Raw genomic sequence first — 24,751 nt, forward strand, 5'->3', positions numbered from 1 at the left:
CCCCCCCCCCCCGCAGGAGGATCCAGTGGCCCAGGGTCATCCCCAAACGTGGGAATTTGGTCCACCGGAGAAAGAATGGGAGGGGCCTCCTCCTCCCTCAGCAGCCGCCGCAAGTTACCCTCCCCCGCCAAGGAGGACCGTAGCCCGGAGCCCTTGCCTGCTTGCTGCCCCCTCCCAAGGAAGTTCCCTCCTACCCTGAAGAACAGGCAGAACCACAGGGAAATGAAAATTGGTTCTTACCTGCTAATTTTCGTTCCTGTAATACCACAGATCAGTCCAGAGAAGTGGGTAGTGTATCCCTACCAGCAGATGGAGTCAGAGAGCAAAACTTTGGGCACTGCCATATATACAAGAGTGCCACCTGCAGTCCCAAGCCCACACTAATATCACTAACAAATCTACGAGGTTGATCACAAACCAACTGACAACCTCGTGGCCCACATTAACAAATTCGAACCTGAATCAACCATAAACAAAAAACTGCTCCATCGAGCATATCTGCAAATACGAAGCTCCATGAAAACAACACAGCAAATTTCAAGCAAAAGGCAATCTTTCGGTATCTGAAGAAAGGGGTGGGCCTCTGGACTGATCTGTGGTATTACAGGAACGAAAATTAGCAGGCAAGATCCAATTTTCATTTCCTGAACATACCCAGATCTGTCCAGAGAAGTGGGATGTACCCAAGCCAACCTACACTGGGCGGGAACCCGAAAGACCCGCGTGCAGAACACTCTCACCAAAGGACGACTCCCTAGACATGTTAACGTCCAGTCGATAATGTTTCGTGAAAGTGTGCAGTGAGGACCACACCGCCGCCCTACAGATCTCCTGGGTTGACAGGAGCTGACACTCAGGAAGTAGCCTGGGCCCGGGTGGAATGAGCTCTGACACCCAAAGGCACTTGTCGCCCCCGGGCTATGTGAGCAGAGCTGATTGCTTCCTTAATCCAGCATGAAATGGTCGCCTTAGACACCTTGTCCCCTTTTTTGGACCCCCAAAGAGGATGAACAAATGATCCGAACAACGGAAGTCATTGGTAACCTCCAGATAGCGTAACAAAGCTCGCCTCACAATCTAAAGATGCAGGTCCCTGTCTTAAGTGGAGCCCCTAGACCACGGAGGGAAACCTAACTACTTTATCCATGGAGTAAAGTTTCCCTTCTCTTTTCCCCCTCTTCATACCCCTCTCCCCTTCTTCTGTTTAATAGACAGTATGTGTTTTCATCTTTCTTACATAATTGACAGATTCTCAATTCTAATCACAAGCAACTTAATTCTTTAGTAAAAATTAACATAAATTGGCTGCCTTACTTGACAGACTCGGGTTCCATGCTTGCGGAACAACTTCCCTAAAGAAATGTGCCTTCAGAAGGGCTTACCTGAAATTTCAGTGTGAGGTGAAAACATGGCTTTTCTAGCAAGCTTTAGCTAACTGCAAACTTAGTGGGTTTCTGGGGGAGTAGTCCTTGCATAGCGATCCTTTAAGTATATCATAGAGGTTTCTATGTTATTTTAAATTATGTGAAATATTTATTTATTTAAAAGTACTTATTCTCTACCTATTTCTTTGTTTGCATTATTTATAGCCTGCATACTCCACAGTGCTTAGCGGTTCACAGAACTTTTACGTCGGCGCTATTTTGATTACTGGCAGCCGACAGCCCAAGTGCAGGAGATCGCTCCCAGACCCCCGCTGGACCATCAGGGACTTTTGGCAGGTCTTGGGGGGGGGGGGGGGCAGGAGGGTAGGGGATTGTAGTTAGTTTGGTTTTTTTTGTTTTGGTTTGTTTTTTTTATATTCGCTCCATAAGATGCACAGACATTTTCCCTCCACTATTGGGGGAAAAAAAGTGTGTCTTATGGAGCGAAAAATACAGTATTTGCTTATCATGAATGTGGCTCATTATGCCTAATTTATTTAAATTAGTACTGGGTTTTAAAAATACTGTAAATCACTTCAAGCATTTTCTTTTTCGAGAAGCAATCAATAAATAGAATCAATTACATTTTCACCTTTTATGAGTATATTTCTCAAATATCTGAATTCAAGAATGCATGGGATCAACACAGACGTTTTGAGGAATTGATAGGGATTGAAATGCCGCATAGCTGGTATGGATGGGCAGACTAGATAGGCCATATGTTCTTTTTCTACCATCATGTTTCTGTGTTTCATCTAAATCCATTCCCTGGTTGTTCTGCTCATACCAGGTCACAAAGAGGCAGACATGATCTTCCCATAAGGTATTATTTTGTTTTTCTTTCTTAAAGGCTGCCTAATATACGAACACAAAAGACCATCCCTTGGGGTATTTACCAGCCTGCAAGTGGCTACCTGTTCCTTGGTGCTAGTCATCTGAAGCCTTGAGCACAGGTCGTCTAACTGCTCCTTCTGCTCGTGCTGGCCCAGCTTCTCCAAGTACTCCCGCAGCATCTGGATGATCTGTAGCAAAATTCACAGGTACAAGATTTACAAGCCTGCACATACACTGCAAGCAGATTCTCCATCATCAGGTTAATCCAAAATGCAGAATGAATGAACGATTAAAAATACGTGTCATATTTACCTACGTCCTGTTGACGAGTTACTATTATTATCTATGTAATATTTAATTTATTATTAATATCTATGTTATAGGTTATATGCTATATGTTATACGTTATATGTTAAGAAACGCTGTTCCATGTAACGCCTTTTGTGCGAAAGTTTTGTTATATGTAAACCGACCTGATTCGATACTTGTATTGAGAATGTCGGTATATAAAAATCCGAAATAAATAAATAAATATGTATGATGGGTAAGGAAGGTTTCTATGCTTCAAAAAAAGCAGAGTTGCTTACCTGTAACAAGTGTTCTCCCAGGACAGCAGGATGTTAGTCCTCACATATGGGTGACATCATCAGATGGAGCCCTGTCACAGAATACTTTTGTCAAAGTTTCTAGAACTTTGACTGGCACACTGAGCATGTCCAGCATGCCACTAACCCTGTGGCGACACAGGGTCCCCCCTTCAGTCTCGCTTATAGCAAAAAGTACGAGCGAAAAATAAAATAAGAAAAAACTGTATTGAACCCAACTCTGCAGGGTGGCAGGCAGGTTTCATGAGGAATAACATCCTGCTGTCCTGGGAGAACACCTGTTACAGATAAGCAACTCTGCTTTCTCCCAGGACAAGCAGGATGATAGTTCCCACAGATGGGTGAATAGCAAGCTACAGTCTGACTCATAATGAAGCAGGCCAAGCAGCACACAACATGTGCAACAGGCTCAACAACTGGGGTGCTGTTGGCAATGATGAGGCAGCCTGAAATTCACAGCAGGTCGAGGAAGGACGAGTTGGGTTTCTACACTGGGAATAAGTTCCGTAGGACAGACTGGCCAAAGACGGAGTCTTGTCGTCCAGCCTTGTCAAGACAAGTAGTGGGCTGTGAAGGTGTGGAGAGAGCTCCACGTCGCAGCCCTGCAGATGTCGGCAATCAGTACTGAACGGTAGTGTGCTACTGACGTTGCCATGGCCCTGACTGAGTGCGCCTTCACTCGTCCCTGAAGTGGAAGGCCTGCTTTCTGGTAGCAGAATGCAATGCAGTCTGCCAACCAGTTGGAGAGAGTTTGCTTGCCCACCACAACTCCAAGTTTGTTTTCGTCAAAAGAAACAAAGAGTTGGGTGGACTTTGTGGATTGCGGTGCAGTCCAAGTAAAATGCAAGTGCACGTTTACAGTCCCAAGGTGTGCAAAGCTCGCTCACCTGGGTGAGTATGAAGACTTGGAAAGAAAGTGGGCAAGACAATAGACTGATTTAAGTGGAAATCTGTTACTACCTTAGGAAGGAATTTAGGGTAAGTGCGGAGAACCACCCGGTCATGGAGGAACCTTGTATAGGGCGAGTATGTTACAAGGGCTTGCAACTCACTGACTCTGCGAGTAGATATGATAGCTACCAGGAAAATAACTTTCCATGTAAGATATCTGAGTTTGCAGGAGTGCAGGGGCTCAAAAGGAGGACGCACGAGCCGTGTAAGTACCACACTGAGGTTCCATGCCACGACCGGTGGTTGAGGAGGAGGCTTGAGCTGTAGTAAGCCTCTCGTGAAGCGACCCACAAGGGGTTGAGCTGTTATTGGGGCATCCCCTATTCCTTGATGAAAAGCAGAGATGCACTGAGGTGTACTCGTATGGAGGAAGTCTGGAGACCAGATTCCGAGAGGTGCCAGAGATAGTCTAAGAGTTTCGGTGTGGGACAAGAAAAGGGATCAAAGCCTGTGTGCACCATAAGGTAAAACTCTTCCACTTAGAGCGGTAAAACTTTCGCGTGGAAGGCTTTCGTGAAGCTACGAGCACTTGAGAGAATATTTGCAAGATTGAGGGGCTATAGTGTCAACCTTTCAACATCCAGCCTGTCAGGGATAGGGTCTGGAGGTTCGGGTGGTGCAACTTGCCGTGATTCTATGTTATGAGGTTGGGTGTCGTGCCCAGGCGAATGGGTTCCTGGACAGATAGGTCGAGAAGTATGGGAAACCAGACTTGGCGTGGCCAATACGGGCTATGAGTATCATTGAGCCTCGGTCCTGCTGTAGCTTCACGAGAGTCTTGCTTATTAGCGGAATCGGAGGGTACACATATAGTAGGCCCGTGTTCTAGGGGCAGGCGAAGGCATCCATGGTTGGTGCATTTCGGTCCCTGTGCAGGGAGCAGAAGCCTTCCACTTTGCGATTCTGATTGGATGCAAAGAGGTCAATGTCTGGCTGACCCCACTGGTGGAAGATTCTGCTCACAACAGAGGAATCCAGAGACCAATCATGGGGCTGGAAATTCCGGCTGAGGCGGTCCGCCACTGCATTCTGTGTGCCTGCCAGATAAGTGGCTCGCAGTAGTATAGAATGCGACAGGGCCCAGACCCAAATCTGCGCTGCTTCTTGGCAGAGCAGATAAGAGCCCGTGCCCCCGTTTGTTCAGGTACCACATTGCTACTTGATTGTCTGTTTGAATCAAGACAACCTTGTTGGATAGGCAGTCTATGAATGCATAAAGGGTGTCCTGCATCGCTCGAAGCTCTAGAAAGTTGATCTCATAGGTTGCTTTGGCTTTTGTCCAAATCCCTTTGGTTTGAAGGCCTTCGACTTGGGCTCCCCAACCTAGGTTGGAGGCGTCCGTGGTTAAGGTCACCTGAGGAGTTGGTTGCTGGAAGAAAAGACCTGTTTGTAAGTTGGCCTTGTGCGTCCACCAGGCAAGGGACAGACGAAGCTGATTCGTTATGTGGACAAGGGATGAAAGCTGCTGAGTGGCTTGGTGCCACTAAGATTTTAGAGTCCATTGTGTCAGTCTCATGGCTAGGTGTGCCATTGGGGTGACGTGGACTGTTGATGCCTTATGGCCGAGCAACGTGAGGAATCAGCGAGCCGAAGCGGTTTGTCAACGCCGGATAGAGCTGGCGAGGTTGGACAGCGTGGTTGCGTGATCGTTGGGTAAGGACCCTTTGGCCACTCTGGTGTCCAGGTCTGCTCCTATAAAGGAGAGATGGTGAAACCGTGTCAAATAGGATTTCGGGTAGTTGATCAGAAATCCCAGCAAGTGCAGAAGCCGTATTATGAGACCGAAGGAGTAGAGTGCTCCTTTTCTGGACTGGCTTTTTATTAGCCAGTCATCTAGATATGGAAAGACATGGACGCCCTTGCAGCGTAACTGTGCAGCCATGACTGCCAGGCACTTCGTGAACACTCAGGGCGCAGAGGCCAGGCCGAATGGCAGTATCTTGTATTGATAGTGCCCGTGACCCACTACAAATTGCAGGTATTTGCGATGAGGAGGGAAGATTGCAATATGGATGTAAGCGTCCTGAAGGTCCAAAGAGCAGAGCCAATCCCCTTGTTGTAGAAGAGGGAGCATGATGCCCAGGGACACCATTCTGAATAGTTTCTTGTGAAGAAATGTTTAAGGCACGGAGATACAGAATAGGCCGGAGGCCACCAGTCTTTTTTGGGATTAGGAAATACCGGGAGTAGAAATTCCCCTGCTGAGTTGAGGGAACCATTCTACGGCCCTGGCTGACAGAAGGGTTAAGAGCTCTGACTTGAGAAGTCCTGTGAGATCGTCCCAGCTCCACGCTGGAATGGGCGGGGAGTCCGGGGGGTACAGTTGAAAAATTTAGACGGTAACCGTGGGTTATGATAGACAGTACCCATTGGTCCGAGGTAACTGGGGAGTGCTCGAAACTGAAAATGTTGACCCAGTATCTCGAAGCGAAGATACTGCTGGTGATCGCAGCGAATCGGGATGTGTAAGTAGGCTTTTGTCAGATCGAGTGAGGCCAAGAATTCTCCGGATTGAACTGCCACCGCCCTCATCCAAAAATGGGGAACCTGGAGAGCCCGGTTGATGCGCTTGAGATCCAAAATTGGTCGAAAGGAGCCCTCCTTTTTGGGCACGACGAAGTAGATAGAATATTGGCCGGACCCTTGTTCTTCCACTGGGACTGTGACTATGGCCCCCAGTTCCAGCAGCCTGCGCAGGGTTTGTTCGACCGCAGGCCTCTTTAGACTTCCGCAGGAGGAGATCAGGTGAAGATCCGGTAGGTCTCAAGCAAATTCTAATGCATAGCCTTTTTCCATCACCTCTAGGACCCACTGATCCTTCGTTATGGCGGCCCATTCACCAAGCAATTGAGACAGTTGTCCACCTAAGTCTCGAACGGAGGAATGAGCCGGCCCCATCTCAATGTGAGGAGGACTTGGTGACCGAGTGTTACTGGCTACTATCCCTGAAAGGTCGACGTCCCCGAAAGGAATGAGGCCAGGATTGAGATCGGGAAGCATTACCCCTCGGGAACGAGCCCCTTGCCCTGGTGGAAAAATGGCGTTGCCCCCTAAATCTAGTGCGAGAGGGTAAGAAGGACTTAGACTGTTTCAGGCGGTCCTCCGCAACTTATGAACCTTATTTCCTCCTACAGATTTGATAAGTTGCTCTAGGTCCTCACCAAAAAGCAACTGGCCCTTGAAGGGAAGGGTTCCCATCTGCACTTTGGAAGAGGCATCTGCAGACCAATTTCTCAGCCAGAGGAGTCGCCTGGTCGAGACCGCGAAGACCACTGCCTTGGCTTGCACTCGCAGAAGAGATTGTACAGGGTGTCCGCCCATACGCAATCACTCCCTCCAAGCGATCCGCCTGCTCCACCTCTGCAGACGGGAGGTCTTGGGTGCTGAGTAATTGTTGAACCCACCTGAGGCTTGCCTGCTGCATGGGACAGCCGCAGATTGTCGCCCGAACTCCCAAGGACAGGACCTCAAATATGCGTTTGAGGTAAAATTCTAACTTGCGGTCCTGGACATCCTTCAGAGCCATAGCCCCAACCACCGGGATGATGGTGTGTTTGGTAACCACTATGACAGAAGAATCTACCTTGGGCATCTTAAGTAGATTCAAGCAGTCCTCAGGAAGGGGGTAGAGCTTGTCCATAGTCCTCCCCACTCGGAGTCCTGCCTCAGGGGACTCCCATTCCCTAAGGAGCATCAGCTTATGCATAGGGTGAAAAGAAAAGGTACATGGAAGAGCCCTAAGTCCCGCCAGGACCGGGTCCATGTTGGCAGGCATTGCGGCCGTAACTGTATTCCGGGGGCAAATAAATTACCAGTTCCTTCAAAATGAAGGGAATGAGCGGTTCTAGTTCCTCCTTTGGAAATAAGCACAGCAACAGAGGATCGTCCCCCTCAAGGGGGGGGGGGGGGGGTTAGGAAGCGGGTCAACATCCAGATCTGGAATTGGGACCGGCAGCGGCTGTGGCGGATCCGGAGGCAGCGGGACCCCCGGGACCACCTTAACCCTAACCGAGCCCTGGCCCTCCAGAGGTTGTGGACGAGAAATTTGCGGGTTTTTTGGGTGGGTGGGGGGGGGGGGGGGGTCCAGGGATGGATCTTCCTCCTGCTTAAGTTGGCTAAATAGGACTTGTGCATAAGAAGCACAAACTCCGCGGAGAAACAAGACTGAGACTTCCCGGGGGGGGGGGGGGGGGGGGGGGGGGGGGGGGGGGGGGGGTAAGGAAAAGTCAGGCACCCCCATCTGGGGCATGAGGGGGGCTCAAATCCGGAGGAGAAACAAAAAAAAAACGGGCTCACCTTCCTCCTGCCTGCTTCCAAGATGGCCACTGTTCCCGTGGTTTTCCGGGCCGGGAATGGCCTGGTCATGCGGCAGGGAACTCTCTCCCGGGTTGCTGTGGGCGAGGTGACAGATGAGGGACCCTCCCCACCCAGTAGGCACCCTGAACAGAGGCCTCTGCGGGAAAACGTGTGGCAGACTCTCCACAAGCTTTACAGGCGCTGGAACGCGGCATCAGCGCTGAAGGGAAAAAAAAAAAAAAAAAAAAAAAAATCGCTAAAAAATTAAAAAAAAAACAGCTGAGCTGTGCAGGGCTGAAGTTGGTCAGCGGAGGCAGCAACTGAACTCTGCCAGAGCTGTCCACAGTTCTTAAAAAGTAAAATTAACAAATACAGCCCTGCTTGTACCTTTTTTTTTTTTTAAACTGCTCAGCTAAGCCAGGGGAAAAACTCTCCCTGAGAGGGTCCTGTTTTACAGTGGACAGCTAGATAATGGGGGAGGGACTGGACCACCAGTATCACCCCAGATGGTCACTGGGAAAAAGGGGCCTAGGATGGGCAAGTCCCCCCCAGGCTCCCAGCAGAGCTAAGAGACCGAACTGTCTCTGAGGAAAGAAAGGGAGAAAACTTTCAAAGTCCTCTTTTTTTTTTTTAAACAAGAATTAAATATTTGCTTATCCAAATCAAAAGTAAAGAAAATCCCCTCAGGGAAAATAAGGGAAGAAGAAGGGGAACTGTAGGTTCAGCTGCCTGCACCTGCTGGAGACAGACGAATACTGAAGGGGTGTAGGGTAAGCTCTGTCCTGATATAGGATACCATCACAGTTTTGGTCTGTCTCCACCTGCTGGACAGGAGGCTCCAGCCATGGTCTGGACTGATCCGTGTACATACAGGGAATGTACATTTGTGTGTCTTTTTGCTGTATGTATTGGTCTTTTTTGCTTCAATAAAATTGTTAAACAAGTAAAACTCCTGTTTTAAGCTCTCTCTTAGTAGATTTCAGAGTAGTGGCCTATGAAGCATTCCTACAGTTGCCAGCATGATAAACAAGGGGAGTCACTTTTCACCCCTTTGCCACATACAACTTTTGGTTTGGATTTGTTTCACTGCCACCATTTGTCTTGTTTTCATCTATCTGTGCCTCATAGATCTCGCTCTTCAACAGGGGAAATTATGCTGCTCACTTACCTGTTTCACCTCCTGCCTGAGTGCTTCCAGGCTCTGTGAGTGCCCATCCTGCAAGATATTCAATTTCGATTTGGCCAGGTGAAGAGGGGTCCTTCCTGCTCTGTCCAAGGCGTCTACCCTGGCGCCTGAAAACAGAACAAGCAAGACTCAACCCGGGAAGCTTTCATGTTCCTCTCCAGTGACAAAAACGACTTTGCAAATATGAAGTGACCAAATAACTAGAAGGCCACTCTGATTCAGAGATCTCACCATCACCGACAGTAAGGTTGAGAAAAAACAGACTGATACTTTTAGTATATAAAAAAAGCTTTACCTCCTTGTAACAGCGTGGTGATGACCGGAATGTGGTTGGTACAGGCAGCTGAGAAAACAAAACCAGAAACACAAAATGTTAATCAGGGAGCTGGTTGGGTTGCGAGCACTTTGTAACATCTGATAGCCACTCAAGGCTGCAGCAACAGTGGTACTAGAGAAAGCTGTACCTGCTCTCACTGCCACAAAAAGGGCACTGCAGGAGCTGAGCTGCAACTGTGGCTCGCTCGTGAATGGGGAAAATACTGGATACTGCTTCCCAGGAAAATTTTTGAAATTCAAAGGGAAACAGAGCTAAGACAAAAGCAGGTTGAGGAATATATTTAATACTGGTAACTTGAGTCCTTTCAGCACTTACCTAGGTGTAAAGGAGTATTCCCCAGACCATCTCGCTGATTTGGATCAGCTCCATGGCGCAAAAGCAGGTGTACTACAAAAAAAACAAAACAAAAAAAAAACCACACAAGCCACATCATCACAGAGGAATTTTTCCATCTACCTGTTATATTACACTGTGAGGTCAATATTCAAAGCTGGCCGTTTAAGTAATTTGTCAGGATACAACTTCCCCAGCTAATTTACATGGTATAGTCAGCAGCACAGCTATGTCACTGAACATACACGTATATATTTGTGCATAATCACTGTTAGACCTGCTCTATGGCACGTCTAGTTTAGCCGGTTAATTTATGTGGCTAAGACCGAATATTGATACTTAACCACACAAGTTATGCAGCTAACTCGCTCCATCCCAGTCTGCCCACTACTTATTCAGCTAACGTTTTACTTGCAAAAATGACTTATGCAGCTAAGCAGCAGCCACTGAATATAGGCACATATTCAGCAGCTACTATTTAACTGCATAAAGGCTATTTTAGCCAAAAAAAATCCTTCAAAAATTGGAAGAAGGATCCAAGTGAAAAACAAAATTGGAGAACATATAAGCATTGTCAAGTGTAAAACATTGATAAGACAGACGAAGAGATAATTTGAAATGAAGTTGGCCATAGAGGCAAAAACTAAAAAAATTGTATTTACTAATGAGGATGTTGGGGAGATACCAGTTCCGGAGATGGTTTTCAAGGGTGATGAGTCAGATGAACTGAACCAAATCAATGTGAACCGGGAAGATGTAGTAGGCCAGATTGACAAACTAAAGAGTAGCAAATCACCTGGACCAGATGGTATGCATCCTAGGGTACTGAAGGAACTCCAAAATGAAAATTCTGATCTGTTAGTTAAAATTTGTAACCTATCACTAAAATCATTCATTGTACTTGAAGACTAGAGGGTGGCCAATGAAACCCCAATATTTAAAAAAAGAGCTCCAGGGGCGATCCAGGTAACTATAAACCAATGAGCCTGACTTAAGTGCCGGGAAAAAATAGTGGAAACTATTCTAAAGATCAAAACCGTAGAGCATATAGAAAGACATGGTTTAATGGAACACAATCAACATGGATTCACCCAAGGGAAATCTTACCTAACAAATCTGCTTCATTTTTTTTGAAGGGGTTAATAAACATGTGGATAAACGTGAACCAGTTGATGTAGTGTATTTGGATTTTCAGAAGGTGTTTGACAAAGTCCCTCATGAGAGGCTTCTACGAAAACTAAAAAGTCATGGGAGAGGAGGCGATGTCCTTTCGTGGATTACAAACTGGTTAAAAGACAGAAAACAGAGTAGAATTAAATGCTCAATTTTCTCAGTGGAAAAGGGTAAACAGTGGAGTGCCTCAGGGATCTGTACTTGGACCGCTGCTTTTCAATATATATATAAATGATCTGGAAAGGAATACGACGATGAGGTTATCAAATTTGCGGAAGATACAAAATTATTCAGAGTAGTTAAATCACAAGCGGATTGTGATACATTACAGGAGGACCTTGCAAAACTGGAAGATTGGGCATATAAATGGCAGATGAAATTTAATATGGACAAGTGCAAGGTGTTGCATATAGGGAGAAATAATCCTTGCTGTAGTTAAACAATGTTAGGTTCCATATTAGGAACTACCACCCAGGAAAAAGATCTAGGTGTCATAGTGGATAACACATTGAAATCATCGGTTCAGTGTGCTGCGGCAGTCAAAAAAGCAAACAGAATGTTGGGAATTATTAGGAAGGGAATGGTTAATAAAATGGAAAAGGTCATAATGCCTCTGTAAAGCTCCATGGTGAGACCACACCTTGAATACTGTGTACAATTCTGGTCGCCGCATCTCAAAAAAGATATAGTTGCGATGGAGAAGGTACAGAGAAGGGCAACCAAAATGATAAAAGGGATGGAACAGCTCCCCTATGAGGAAAGGCTGAAGAGGTTAGGGCTATTCAGCTTGGAGAAGAGACGGCTGAGGGCGGATATGATAGAGAACTTTAAGATCATGAGAGGTCTTGAACGAGTAGATGTGAATCTGTTATTTACACTTTTGGATAATAGAAGTACTAGGGGGCATTCCATGAAGTTAGCAAGTAGCACATTTAAGACTAATCGGAGAAAATTATTTTTCACTCAATGCACAATTAAGCTCTGGAATTTGTTGCCAGAGGATGTGGTTAGTGCAGTTAATGTAGCTGGGTTCAAAAAAGGTCTGGATAAGTTCTTGGAGGAGAAGTCCATTAACTGCTATTAATCAAGTTTACTTAGGGAATAGCCACTGCTATTAATTGCATCAGTAGCATGGGATCTTCTTGGTGTTTGGGTAATTGCCAGGTTCTTGTGGCCTGGTTTGGCTTCTTTTGGAAACAGGATGCTGGGCTTGATGGACCCTTGGTCTGACCCAGCATGGCAATTTCTTATGTTCTTAAAGTAGAATTGCTTACCTGTAACAGGTGTTCTCCAACGACAGCAGGATGTTAGTCCTCACACATGGGTGACAGCAGATGGAGCCCAGCACTGAACTTTGATCTCAAAGAATCTAGAAATTTTGAGCATGCTCTACTGAGCATGTGCAGCTATAGTCATCACCATACCCTTAGGCAGAGACCCTTAAGTCCATGATATAGCTAATACATGGAGAAACCAACTCCCAGGGGAGGTGGATGGGTTTCATGAGGACTGACATCCTGCTGTCCTCTGAGAACACCTGTTACAGGTAAGCAACTCTGCTTTCTCCGAGGACAAGCAGGATAGTAGTCCTCACACATAGGTGAATTCCTAGCTATAGGCTGTCCAAGCAGGACAAAGCGGGAAACTGCACAGTGCAGAAGCATTACCAATTTCCCTTTTGCCTGTGAGGCAGCCGACCCACAAGGGATCCAGGCTGGAAAAGAGTTGGGTTCTACAAAGAAAAACCATATAAATGACAGACACAAAACCCTCATGCGTGGCAGGGGCGCCTAAGGCAGAGGAATGATGTAAGTGTGAGCAAGAAACATACTTCGCTTCATGGAAAAAAACATTACAAGCAGGGTTTCGGATCAGTAAATCCCAACAATGATAGTAGGTCTGGAACCTCCTTGAGATTTAAACAAGAGAAGGACTCTTGGTCGAAGACCGCATAGTTTCCCCTCGGTGTTAGAAGACAACTGTAAACCCAACTGGAGCCCAAGAACTCCTCAGAAAGAAACTGCGAAGGACAAAAATGTCTCAGCAGAAGAGATAGGCACAATGGGCAGAAAAACCCAAGCAAACCTTGGAGAATAATCAGCAACAATGGCAGGGCCTGAGACAGACTGACTATGTGCCAAAGCACCAGACCTAGCTGACCATGCAGGGCAGTCAAGAGCTTCAGGGGATGAACAGCAACTCATAAAAACATTTAAAAAATATATCCAAAGCAAGAAACCTGTGAGGAAGTTGGTTGGACCGTTTGATGACAGAGGAGTTAAAAGGGCTCTTAGGGAAAATAAGGCCATCGTGGAAAGATTAAATGATTTCTTTGCTTCGTTGTTTACTGAAGAGGATGTTGGGGAGGTACCCGTAATGGAGAAGGTTTTCATGGGTAATCACGGTGAACCTAGAAGATGTGGTAGGCCTGATTGACAAACTGAAGAGTAGTAAATCACCTGGACCGGATGGTATACACCCCAGAGTTCTGAAGGAACTAAAAAATGAAATTTCAGACCTATTAGTAAAAATTTGTAACTTATCATTAAAATCATCCATTGTACCTGAAGACTGGAGGATAGCTAATGTAACCCCAATATTTAAAAAGGGCTCCAGGGGCGATCCGGGAAACTACAGACCGGTTAGCCTGACTTCAGTGCCAGGAAAAATAGTGGAAAGTGTTCTAAACATCAAAATCACAGAACATATAGAAAGACATAATTTAATGGAACAAAGTCAGCATGGCTTTACCCAAGGCAAGACTTGCCTCACAAATCTACTTCACTTATTTGAAGGAGTTAATAAACATGTGGATAAAGGTGAACCGGTAGATGTAGTATACTTGGATTTTCAGAAAGCGTTTGACAAAGTTCCTCATGAGAGGCTTCTAGGAAAAGTAAAAAAAGTCATGGGATAGGTGGCGATGTCCTTTCATGGATTACAAACTGGCTAAAAGACAGGAAACAGACAGTAGGATTAAATGGACAATTTTCTCAGTGGAAGGGAGTGGACAGTGGAGTCCCTCAGGGATCTGTATTGGGACCCTTACTTTTCAATATATTTATAAATGATCTGGAAAGAAACACGACACGTGAGATAATCAAATTTGCAGATGATACAAAATTGTTCAGAGTAGTTAAATCACAAGCAGATTGTATAAATTGCAGGAAGACCTTGTGAGACTGGAAAATTGGGCATCCAAATGGTAGATGAAATTTAATGTGGATAAGTGCAAGGTGATGCATATAGGGAAAAATAACCCATGCTATAATTACACAATGTTGGGTTCCATATTAGGTGCTACAACCCAAGAAAGATCTAGGTGTCATAGTGGATAACACATTGAAATCGTCGGTTCAGTGTGCTGCGGCAGTCAAAAAAGCAAACAGAATGTTGGGAATTATTAGGAAGGGAATGGTGAATAAAACGGAAAATGTCATAATGCCTCTGTATCGCTCCATGGTGAGACCACACCTTGAATACTGTGTACAATTCTGGTCGCCGCATCTCAAAAAAAGATATAATTACAATGGAGAAGGTACAGAGAAGGGCTACCAAAATGATAAGGGGAATGAAACAGCTCCCCTATGAGGAAAGACTAAAGAGGTTAGGACTTTTCAGCTTGGAGAAGAGACGGCTAAGGGGGGATATGATATAGATGTTTAAAATCATGAGAGGTCTAGAACGGGTAGATGTGAATCTGTTATTTACTCTTTCGGATAGTAGAAAGACTAAGGGGCACTCCATGAAGTTAGCATGGGGCACATTTAAAACTAATCGGAGAAAGTTCTTTTTTACTCAATGCACAATTAAACTCTGGAATTTGTTGCCAGAGGATGTGGTTAGTGCAGTTAGTATAGCTGTGTTTAAAAAAGGATTGGATAAGTTCTTGGAGGAGAAGTCCATTACCTGCTATTAAGTTCACTTAGAGAATAGCCACTGCCATTAGCAATGGTAACATGGAATAGACTTAGTTTTTGGGTACTTGCCAGGTTCTTATGGCCTGGGTTGGCTACTGTTGGAAACAGGATGCTGGGCTTGGTGGACCCTTGGTCTGACCCAGTATGGCATTTTCTTATGTTCTTGCTTCTGTGCTTACTAATGAGGATGTAGGGGAGATACTGGTTCCAGAGATAGTTTCCAAGGGTGATGAGTCAGATGAACTGAACCAAATCACTGTGAACCTGTAAGATGTAGTAGGCCAGATTGACAAACTAAAGAGTAGCAAATCACCTGAACCGGAGGGTATGCATCCCAGGGTTCTGAAGGAACTAAAAAATGAAATTTCAGATCTAGTAGTTAAAATTTGTAACCTATTATTAAAATCATCCTTTGTACCTGAAGACTGGAGGGTAGTCAATGTAATCCCAATATTTAAAAAGGGCTCCAGGAGCAAGCCTGACTTCAGTGCTGGGAAAACTATTCTAAAGATCAAAATCAGAGAGCATATAGAAAGATGGTTTAATGGAACACAGTCAGCATAGATTTACCCAAGGAAAGTCTTGCCTCACAAATCTACTTTCATTTTTTTTGAAGGGGTTAATAAATATGTGGTAAAAGGTAGATGTAGTGTATTTGGATTTTTAGAAGGCATTTGACAAAGTCCCTCATGAGAGGCTTCTAACAAAACTAAAAAAAAGTCATGGGATAGGAGACAATATCCTTCCATAGATTACAAACTGGTTAAGAGAAAGGAAACAGAGAAGGATTAAAGGAAAATTAGGTCTTACCTTCGATAATTTTCGTTCCTGTATTACCAAGGATCAGTCCAGACTGCTGGGTTATGCCTCCCCTCCAGCAGATGGAGTCAGAGAGAAAACTGAAAGCACCCCCTCGATATACTGGTTTGCCACCTGCGATCCTTCAGTATAATTGATAACAAAACAGAAGGAATCACCCCTCCACCGAGTAAGACCTCAAACTTGTCAACCACTGACCAGATCAAGTAGAAACACCTCCCTGAAAACATAACAAACCTAACCACTATTGCAATAAAATTGAAGTGGAAACCAACTTACTGTATAAAAACAGAGAACAGATAAATGACACTGTTAGGAACACGTAACGCAGACAGAAGTAAGAGCGGACTCTCCAGCATCGGGCGGGCGTCTGGACTGATCCTTGGTACTACAGGAACGAAAAATTATCGAAGGTAAGACCTAATTTCCTTTCCCTGTAAGTACCAGGATCAGTCAGACTGCTGGGATGTACCCAAGCCGCCTTAACTGGGGTGGGACCCGGAGAGTCCCGCTTGAATCACACTGCTCCCGAAAGAGTCCTTCGCCGAACCACGCACATCCAAGCGATAATGCCTAGCAAAAGTATGCAAGGACTTCCAAGTGGCCACCCTACAAATTTCCTGGCTAGAAACACACTGGCTTTCGGCCACGACGTCACCTGAGAACGCAGTGAGCGAGCCTTAAGTCCATCTGGAACCGCCTTACCGCAACCAATGTATGTGGACGCGATTGCGCTCTTCAACATCTAGCAACAGTTGTCTTGGATGCCTGAAGACCCTTCTTGGGTCCATGCCACAACACGAATAGGTGATCCCATCTCCGAAAATCATTAGTAACCTCCAGATACCGTAGAAGTACCCGACGGACATCCAGAGTTCCTCCTCCGAAAAAGGAAGGCAATTCCACCGTCTGATTAACATGAAAAGCCGATACCACCTTTGGCAAGAAGGAAGGAACGGTGCGTAAGGACACACCTGAGTCAGATATGCGCAAGAACGGTTCCCTACATGACAGCTCCTGGAGCTCTGAAACACAACACGCAGACGAAACGGCCACTAAGAAAAACAGCCTTAAGGGTTAAATCCTTCAAGGAGGCCCTCTTAAGAGGCTCAAAGGGCCAAACAGAGCCCCCGGAGAACCAAGTTCAGATTCCAGGAAGGACACGGTGGTCCGCAGAGGAGGGGCGCAAGTTCCAAACACCACCGCAAAAAACGCTCAACATCTGGGTGACACGCAAGAGAATAACCCTTCAACAGTACCTCGCAGGCAACCCAGTGCTGCCACTTGAACTCTGAGAGAGCTGTAGGCCAAGCCTTTCTTCAAACCATCCTGCAAAAAAGAAAGGAATATGGCCCACCAAAGTCCTGTCGAGGTTAAATCCTTAAGTCACAGCACCACGAGTCAAAGACCTTCCATACGCTAGCATAGCACGGGTAGTTGAAGATCCTGCGCGCCCCCTAAGGAGAGTAGTAATAACCGCTCTGGATAACCTTTCCTCCTCAACTGCGCCGCCTCAAAAGCCCAAGCGCCAGACAAAAGCGATCCGCCTGTTCGAAAAAATACTGGACCCTGGCGAAGCAGCTTCGGAAGATGACAGAGACGCAAAGGCCCGTCCACCGCCAGATTGACGAGATCCGCGAACCACAGGTGTCTTGGCCACTCTGGGGCCACCAGAATCACCAGACCCCGATGGGACTCTATGCGTCTTAACACCTTTCCCACCATGGGCCACGGCGGGAATACGTAGAGGAGAACGTGCATAGGCCATGGAAGCACTAGCGCATCCACCCCTTCCGACCCGTGGTCTCGCCGTCGGCTGAAGAAACGCGCCGCCTTTGCATTTAGACGAGTCGCCATCAAGTCCATATGCGGCAACCCCCAAGCTGGGTTATGAGGACCCATCGCGGCGGCCGACAGTTCCCACTCTCCGGGATCGAGGTGCTGCCCGACTGAGATAATCTGCCTGAATGTTGTCCACTCCTGCAATATGAGTGGCCGCGATGCGGGACAAATGACGCTCTGCCCAGGCCATCAACAATGACGCTTCTGTCGCGACCGGCCGACTTCTTGTGCCTCCTTGTCGATTTATAAACGCCACCGTGGTTGCGTTGTCCGACAGAACTTGCACCGCCCGACCGCGTACCAACGGAAGGAGCTGACGTAATGCCAGACGGACCGCTCTGGTTTCCAGCCGATTGATGGACCAAGAGGCCTGACGTGGAGACCACGTCCCTTGGAGCGCTCGGGACTGACACAAAGCCCCCCAGCCGGAAAGACTGGCATCCGTCGTCACTGTTATCCACGATGGTGGTTCTAAGTCCATCCCTTGCAGAAGATGGACCGGGTTCAGCCACCAATCGAGGCAGGACTGGGCTGGTTCCGGCAATGGCAACTCCATGTCGTACAACTCTGACCTGGGATCCCATCGAGACAGAAGCGCTTTTTGTAAAGGCCGCATATGCGCAAACGCCCACGGCACCATTTCCAGCGTAGAAGCCATATGTCCAATGACTTGCAAATAATCCCAGGCCGTGGGTAACGGTAGATCCATAAGGTTCCACACCTGTGACATCAAGTTGACCATCCGCTGATGTGGTAGAAATACCTTGCCCACAGTATCGAAGCGAGCTCCCAAAAACTCCATGTGTTGGGTCGGGTTCAGTCTGCTCTTTTCGAAGTTGACTACCCAACCCAGTGCCTGCAGTTGCTCCACCACCAACTGAACCGCCCGCTTGCACAAAACTTCCGACTTTGCCCGGATGAGCCAATCGTCGAGATAGGGATGAACCAGTATTCCTTGCCGTCCCAGGAAGGCTGCGACGACCACCAGTATCTTGGGGAATACCCTGGGGGCCGTTGCTAACCCGAATGGGAGGGCACAAAACTGAAAATGGTCTCCTAGCACCATAAACCTCAGGTACCTCTGATGATGCCTCTGGATTCCAATGTGGAGATACGCCTCGGTTAGATCCAAAGAAGCCAAAAATTCTCCCTTGTGGACGGCCGCAATAACAGACCGCAAAGTCTCCATACGGAAACGAGGAACGTGTAAGGACTTGTTTACCCGCTTCAAATCCAAAATCGGTCTGAACGCGCCCTTCTTCTTTGGAACCATGAAGTATATGGAATACCGCCCCGTCCTACGTTCAGCCGGGGGGACTGGAATCACCGCCCCCAATGCTTGCAACCGTTCCAAGGTTTGGGCAATAACCAGCCGTTTTTCCGGAGGACCGCAAGGAGACGTCATGAAAAGATCTCGGAGCGGACGAGCAAAATCCAATTCGTAACTGTGACGGACTACGTCGAGGACCCACTGATCCGAGGTGATCTTGACCCATTCCTCCCAATACAGGGACAAGGGACCCCCGACGCGCGGGATGGAGGAATGGGCCTGCGCACCTTCATTGAGTAGCCTTGGTGGGGGCAAACCCCTGTGAGGTTCCCGACTGCTGAGGCAGACGGCCCCGAAAGGAAGGAGACCAAGATTGAGACCACGATGCTTGCTGCCGCTGAGAAAAAGAAACGCCCCTTCCCATCCGGAACCGGCGCTGACCCCGCAGTCATCCCCTGGAATTCCCGAAGGACCGCAGATGCCGGGGCTTATCCTCCGGTAATTTATACACCTTGTTGTCTCCCAAATCCTTGATGAGCTGATCCAGCTCAGCTCCAAATAACAACTTGCCCTTGAAGGGAAAAGCGCCTAAACGAGACTTAGAAGAAGCATCCGCCGCCCAGCGACGGAGCCAGAGCAGCCGTCTGGCAGAAACCGCAGAAGCCATAGTGCGCGCCGACGTCCGCAGTAAATCATATAAAGCATCCGCCATGTAGGCCACCGCAGCTTCGATACAGTTGGCCTGCTCTGCTTCGTCCGGTGGGAGATCCTGCGCGGTAAGCAGCTGTTGAACCCAACGAAGAGTGGCTCTCTGCACCAGACTGCTACAAGCCGCTGCATGTACTCCTAAGGCCGCCACCTCAAAGATGCGCCTCAACACGATCTCCAGCTTTCGGTCCTGGAGATCCTTCAAAGCTATCCCCCCCGTCACGGGGATGGTAGTGTGCTTGACTACGACCGCTACCGCCGAATCTACCGAAGGAGACTTGAGAAGGTCCAAAGACTCCGCCGGAAGTGGATACAACTTGTCCATAGCCCGGCTAACCCGCAAAGAAGCTTCTGGCACCTCCCATTCCTTAACATTGTGCTGGCCCAGGGAAATGAATCCAGTCTTAATAGTAGAAATATAGAAGCATCATGACTTATACTGCACAAGAAAATAAACTGGAACCTGGTATAACTCACAGAACTGGAGTAGTGTGCTCTCTGCTGGATTTTCCCGAAATTGGGTGAGCTGTTGAATTTTGTCAAAGCTGTAAAGCTTTCAGAGAAGTAACAGGAAGCCCCAGCACACAGCATTACAACAGTCAGATGAAAGATCAATGCTTGCACTGCAGATTGAAAATTGGAGTGATCAAGGAGAGGTTTTAAACCACTCAATATCCGTAATTTAAAAAAAAATCCAAATTTAAATACAGTTTTAATGTGAAGAGTCCATCATAGAGTCCGCCCCAGGAACTTCCACTGTCTTCAGGGTCTGGGAAACCAAGGCCAGCAATTTGTCTCTATGAAAGAACCGTAACATGGTCCAATATGGTTCCAACCCAGAGGGGATTTCCCCATCTTCCAAGTAATCAGGATCCTCCTCTTCATCTGTGCCATCCGGGTCCCTGCCAGGGATACCCTTGGTAAGGCGAGGCATACCTCGGGGTCTGCCAGTAGGAATGGGAGAAGGAGGGGACACTGGCAGAGGTTCTGTCCAGACAGGGGCAAATGATGTAGTAGACTGTGTCTGTATGAATGCTTGTAGCCCCAGGAAAGGGCAGCCAGATCCATGCCTGATCTAGGAAACACTGGGTTGGGACCAGATGAATTCCCCTCTTCCACGGATGATCCAGTCAAGGTGTTACAGAGGTACGGCGTATTTCCAGTTAAGGCAGTGACCAATCCGTAATCCGAATGGGAGGAGCCTGGCTTAGCAAAGTCAGAGGAGGACAATTATCCTTGGGCTTCCTCATAGTGCCGACATAAGTTGGAATCCAGGTCAGACTGTGAGGCTCTAATATGGCAGCATTGCAGAGAGCAAGGCGCTTAGATTCCTTGGTTGGCGGCACCATTGGCAGCAGTAGTTGTGCGCTCTCTCAGCTCGCATTTATAAATTTATATGTACAAATTTTGAGCGTCTGGGCGGAGCGCACGCACAGCTCTTCCTGCACCAAACGCTTTAAAAGATGCTTGCGTAGGTACATGCCTGATGTTACGCGCACAGCGCGTGTGCAGAGCCAACACACTGTGCATACTGACATCCTAAGGAGAGCAATATGGCACGCACACAAACACGCTCGAGATGGCATCACACTGACCTACCACGCGGTGTGCCAATCAAGTCCACAGCGGGGCCTGCTCAAATCGCTTGGAAGTCCAATTCCTCTTACCCCCCAATAGAAGCGGGAGCAACACTGGAACAGCACGCTGAGCACAGAAACCAGGGCAGACCTACTTAAACTCCCTCTAATCTTCTCTGAACCAGGATGAAAATCTCCTTTTTTTTTTTAAACTTACCTGGGCTCAGTGCTTACTGGCTGGAGTACAGAGACTGTCTCCGTCTGTGGGGGGAGAGGACTTTGGCCGTCACCGCCATGCTTGGCTTCCTGCACCCGCTGCCTTTCAGCTGCTTAAGCAGCAAAGTCTACGCCAGGAACCAGCTACCAGCACAAGGCACATCTCTGAGGGATCTCGGAAATCGCCTCAGGAATTCTCAACTGGGGGAGGGACCTTTAGGTATTACCACTGGAGAGCAAAGCTCAATTTTCTTCAATTTAGAATGTAGAATTTCTCCTTCCAAAAAGTACAACAATCCCCATAGGGAGAGGTACATCCACCATCTGCTAGAGACGGAGAATACTGGAGAGCTGAGGTCACTGCAGGAGTGCATGTATGGTGACGTCAGTTTTTGCAATCTGACTCCATCTCCATTTGCTGGCAGGGGAGCATAACCCATTGGTCCTGAGTCCATCTGGCTACATGCTAGGAAATATGGAATTAATAACCTATGTACATGACAAGTATCAGAATATGTTAAAGACGTGCAGTCTGGGTTTTTTTTTTTTTCTTTGGGGAAAGACACACAATAACTTCAGATGACTACTATGTCCAGCAGTCAAACTGGCCAGAATAAAGGTTAGATACATGCAGGTGCTTTACACCCATCATAATGGACAGCTGCAACCCTTGTGAGAGAGTTTGATTTACTTATGGATTGTTAGTATGAAGTGCATATAAGATTGCATCAAATTCTTTCCAATCTTCATTCCTGATATTGCAGTGGCTTTACAAATCTCAATAAAGCTTTTCTAACCCCCTCCCCCCCCCCCAAAAAAAATCATTTATCGTTTCTTGACCTTTTGGTTCAGATTAAGTGTAAGGTCTGAGTCATGAGTGGAAGACGGCCCCTTTTTTCCTTTTTGGCCTAGTCTTAGAGACTCCCATTTCAAAACATATTTTTTTAAATTTCTTAAAAGATTACAGGTCTTTGAATGTGTACAAATTTCTCTTTGTAGTTACAGTAACTGATTGTTATTTTTTTGTTTTGGTTTTTTTACAGATGGCCTTGTTTTCTCTATAAATATAAAATTGCCAAGAGAGGACAGAGGGAATTTATTTTTCTCCATTTCAATTGACACCCGTCCAACTTACCAATTCGGTCATTGCCATTACACGAGGCGAAGTGGAGCGCTGTCCGGCCTTTGTCATCAGCAGCACAAGAGTCAGCTCCGCTCTCCAAAAGGCGCTCCACTGCTCAACAAGAAAGAAAAGAAAATTGTTCACGTAAGAGTCTTCACGCTGCAGCCACAAATCAGTTTACATTTACAAGGGATCAGCAGAATCCTAGTTTGTAACCATCTTCACGGAACGTCCAGAAAACTTAAGGGGCTCTCTGAGCAGCATAACACACAGATGTGGCCTCTCTCGCTAACGCTGCTTTCATTGCCCTATATAAAAATGATTATTGGACAGAGATGCTTATCAGTACTAACTTATAATTTCAGTTAAAAATGGATTTTTTTTGTTTTAGAAAACAATAATGTATGGTCACTGAAAGCTCAGGATGCCCTCTCGTCTCCTGTCAAATCACAGCTGTGGTACTCTTTAACGTATTTATATTGCGGTTGTAAAGGGTATGAAGGTAAAAAGCTAAAAATATACTTAAAGAAAAAAAAAAACCACTTGACAGTTCTCTTATCCACTAAAATTACATTATAATGGAAGAGCTGCTCATATTCTTGGCCATGCCATTTTGCTGTCCAGACTTTCATGCACTCAAATGCTGTCGTCAGCATGCAATGTGTGTGTTCCCTACTTAGTGGGATGGGATCTGTGGCACGGTTTTATTATGAGCAAATGAAGTCATGCTACTCCATCTATACAGAGGATAACTAGTCCAAAGCATACTGCAAGGGAAAAACAGGACAGTTCTCTTAACAAGGGGATCTCACACTTGCACCGAGTTATTCTAAAAGAATACACATATATACACCATGTACTATTGCTCTGAGACAGTGGCATGTGAGGACCCACAGGCAAAACACTCGTGCAGGGGCTCAGGGCCCTCAGAACCTCACCTGTTTCTAAGTCGTTTGCATTGGCTGCTTCTCTTAATCTTTTCAAAGCTGCAATGTAAAGAAGAAAGAGGAATGATCGGATTGTGATGGCCAAGAGGGCGCACAGACAAAAAAGGGAAAAGGAGTGCAACAGTGGCATGAGTCAGTGATGGAATGGACAAACCACAAAAGGGAACGGAGAGAAAGAGAGAGGACACAGAGGGAAGAGCCAATAGTCACATTAGGAAACAAAAAAAAAAAAAAAGGACAGACGTGAAAATACAGGCAAACGGTGAAAAGAGAAAGAGCTTCACACAGTTGGCTGAGCATCCTTCCTCCCCACACAACACCATTTAACACGCACTCATATGTGCCATAGCAGAGACCTTTCACATGAACAAATCTAATGTTGCAAAATATCCAGTTTGGCAGAGAGGGGCCTCTGTCTTTTAGTTAAAGAAATTACCAACGTTAGTCAGAGGAGGAGATGCAACTGAGAAAACAAGGGATGGCTTTTCTCCATATCCTAGACATTCCTCCTCAAAGATGCTGGCCAGGTCTCTTGCAATTGCTCATTCTGAAGTTAAAGCACTAAGAAGTGCTCGCTTACGGGCCAATTCAGTAAATGTCGCGGGAGAGCGGGCAAGTGCCCGCTCTCCCGGTTCGTGCACAGGCCACTCTCCTGTGCGCACGATTCAGGGGGGGGAAGAAGATGCAAATTAGGGCCCGCGGTAAAAAAAGAGGTGCTAGGGACACTAGCGCTTCCCTAGCGCCTCCTTTTGGACAGGAGCGGCGGCTGTCAGTGGGTTTGACACCTGGACACTCGATGTTTCCGGCGTTGGTTCTCGAGCCCGCTGACAGCCACGGGTTCGGAAAACGGACACCGGCTAAATTGAGTGTCCGTCTTCCGACCCGCCGGCCAATTTAACATTTTTTTTTTTTTTAATTTTGGGACAGTTTTTTCTGCTTTTCTGTACTCTTTTCCAGTGCCGGCAGGCATTAATTTCTGAAAGTAAAATGTGCGGCTTGGCTGCACATTTTACTTTCTGTATCGCGCGGGAATGACTAATAGCGCCCACAACAGGCATTTGCATGTTGTGGGCGCTATTAGTTCCAGGGGGGTTGGCTGCGCGTTTTCGATGCGCTATTACCCCTTACTGTATAAGAGGTAAAGCTAGCGTGTTGAAAACACGTGGCCAAACCCGGGCTAACAGTATCGG

General features: G+C 46.9%; 1 protein-coding gene across 1 annotated transcript in view; it reads right to left on the reverse strand.

The window, feature by feature from the left end:
- ANKRD54 (ankyrin repeat domain 54) overlaps positions 1–24,751 on the reverse strand; it is a 54,806-nt gene that overhangs the window by 11,929 nt on the left and 18,126 nt on the right. The window contains exons 2-7 of the mRNA XM_029590137.1: positions 23,553–23,600; positions 22,627–22,725; positions 9,949–10,020; positions 9,592–9,639; positions 9,279–9,403; positions 2,339–2,446 (exon numbers count right to left, since the gene is read on the reverse strand). Coding sequence (XP_029445997.1) covers positions 2,339–2,446; positions 9,279–9,403; positions 9,592–9,639; positions 9,949–10,020; positions 22,627–22,725; positions 23,553–23,600 — 500 coding nt within the window. The remainder of the gene's footprint in view (positions 1–2,338; positions 2,447–9,278; positions 9,404–9,591; positions 9,640–9,948; positions 10,021–22,626; positions 22,726–23,552; positions 23,601–24,751) is intronic.

This window comes from Rhinatrema bivittatum, chromosome 2 (genome assembly GCF_901001135.1).
Source record: "Rhinatrema bivittatum chromosome 2, aRhiBiv1.1, whole genome shotgun sequence".
Classification (NCBI taxonomy): Eukaryota; Metazoa; Chordata; class Amphibia; order Gymnophiona; family Rhinatrematidae; genus Rhinatrema; species Rhinatrema bivittatum.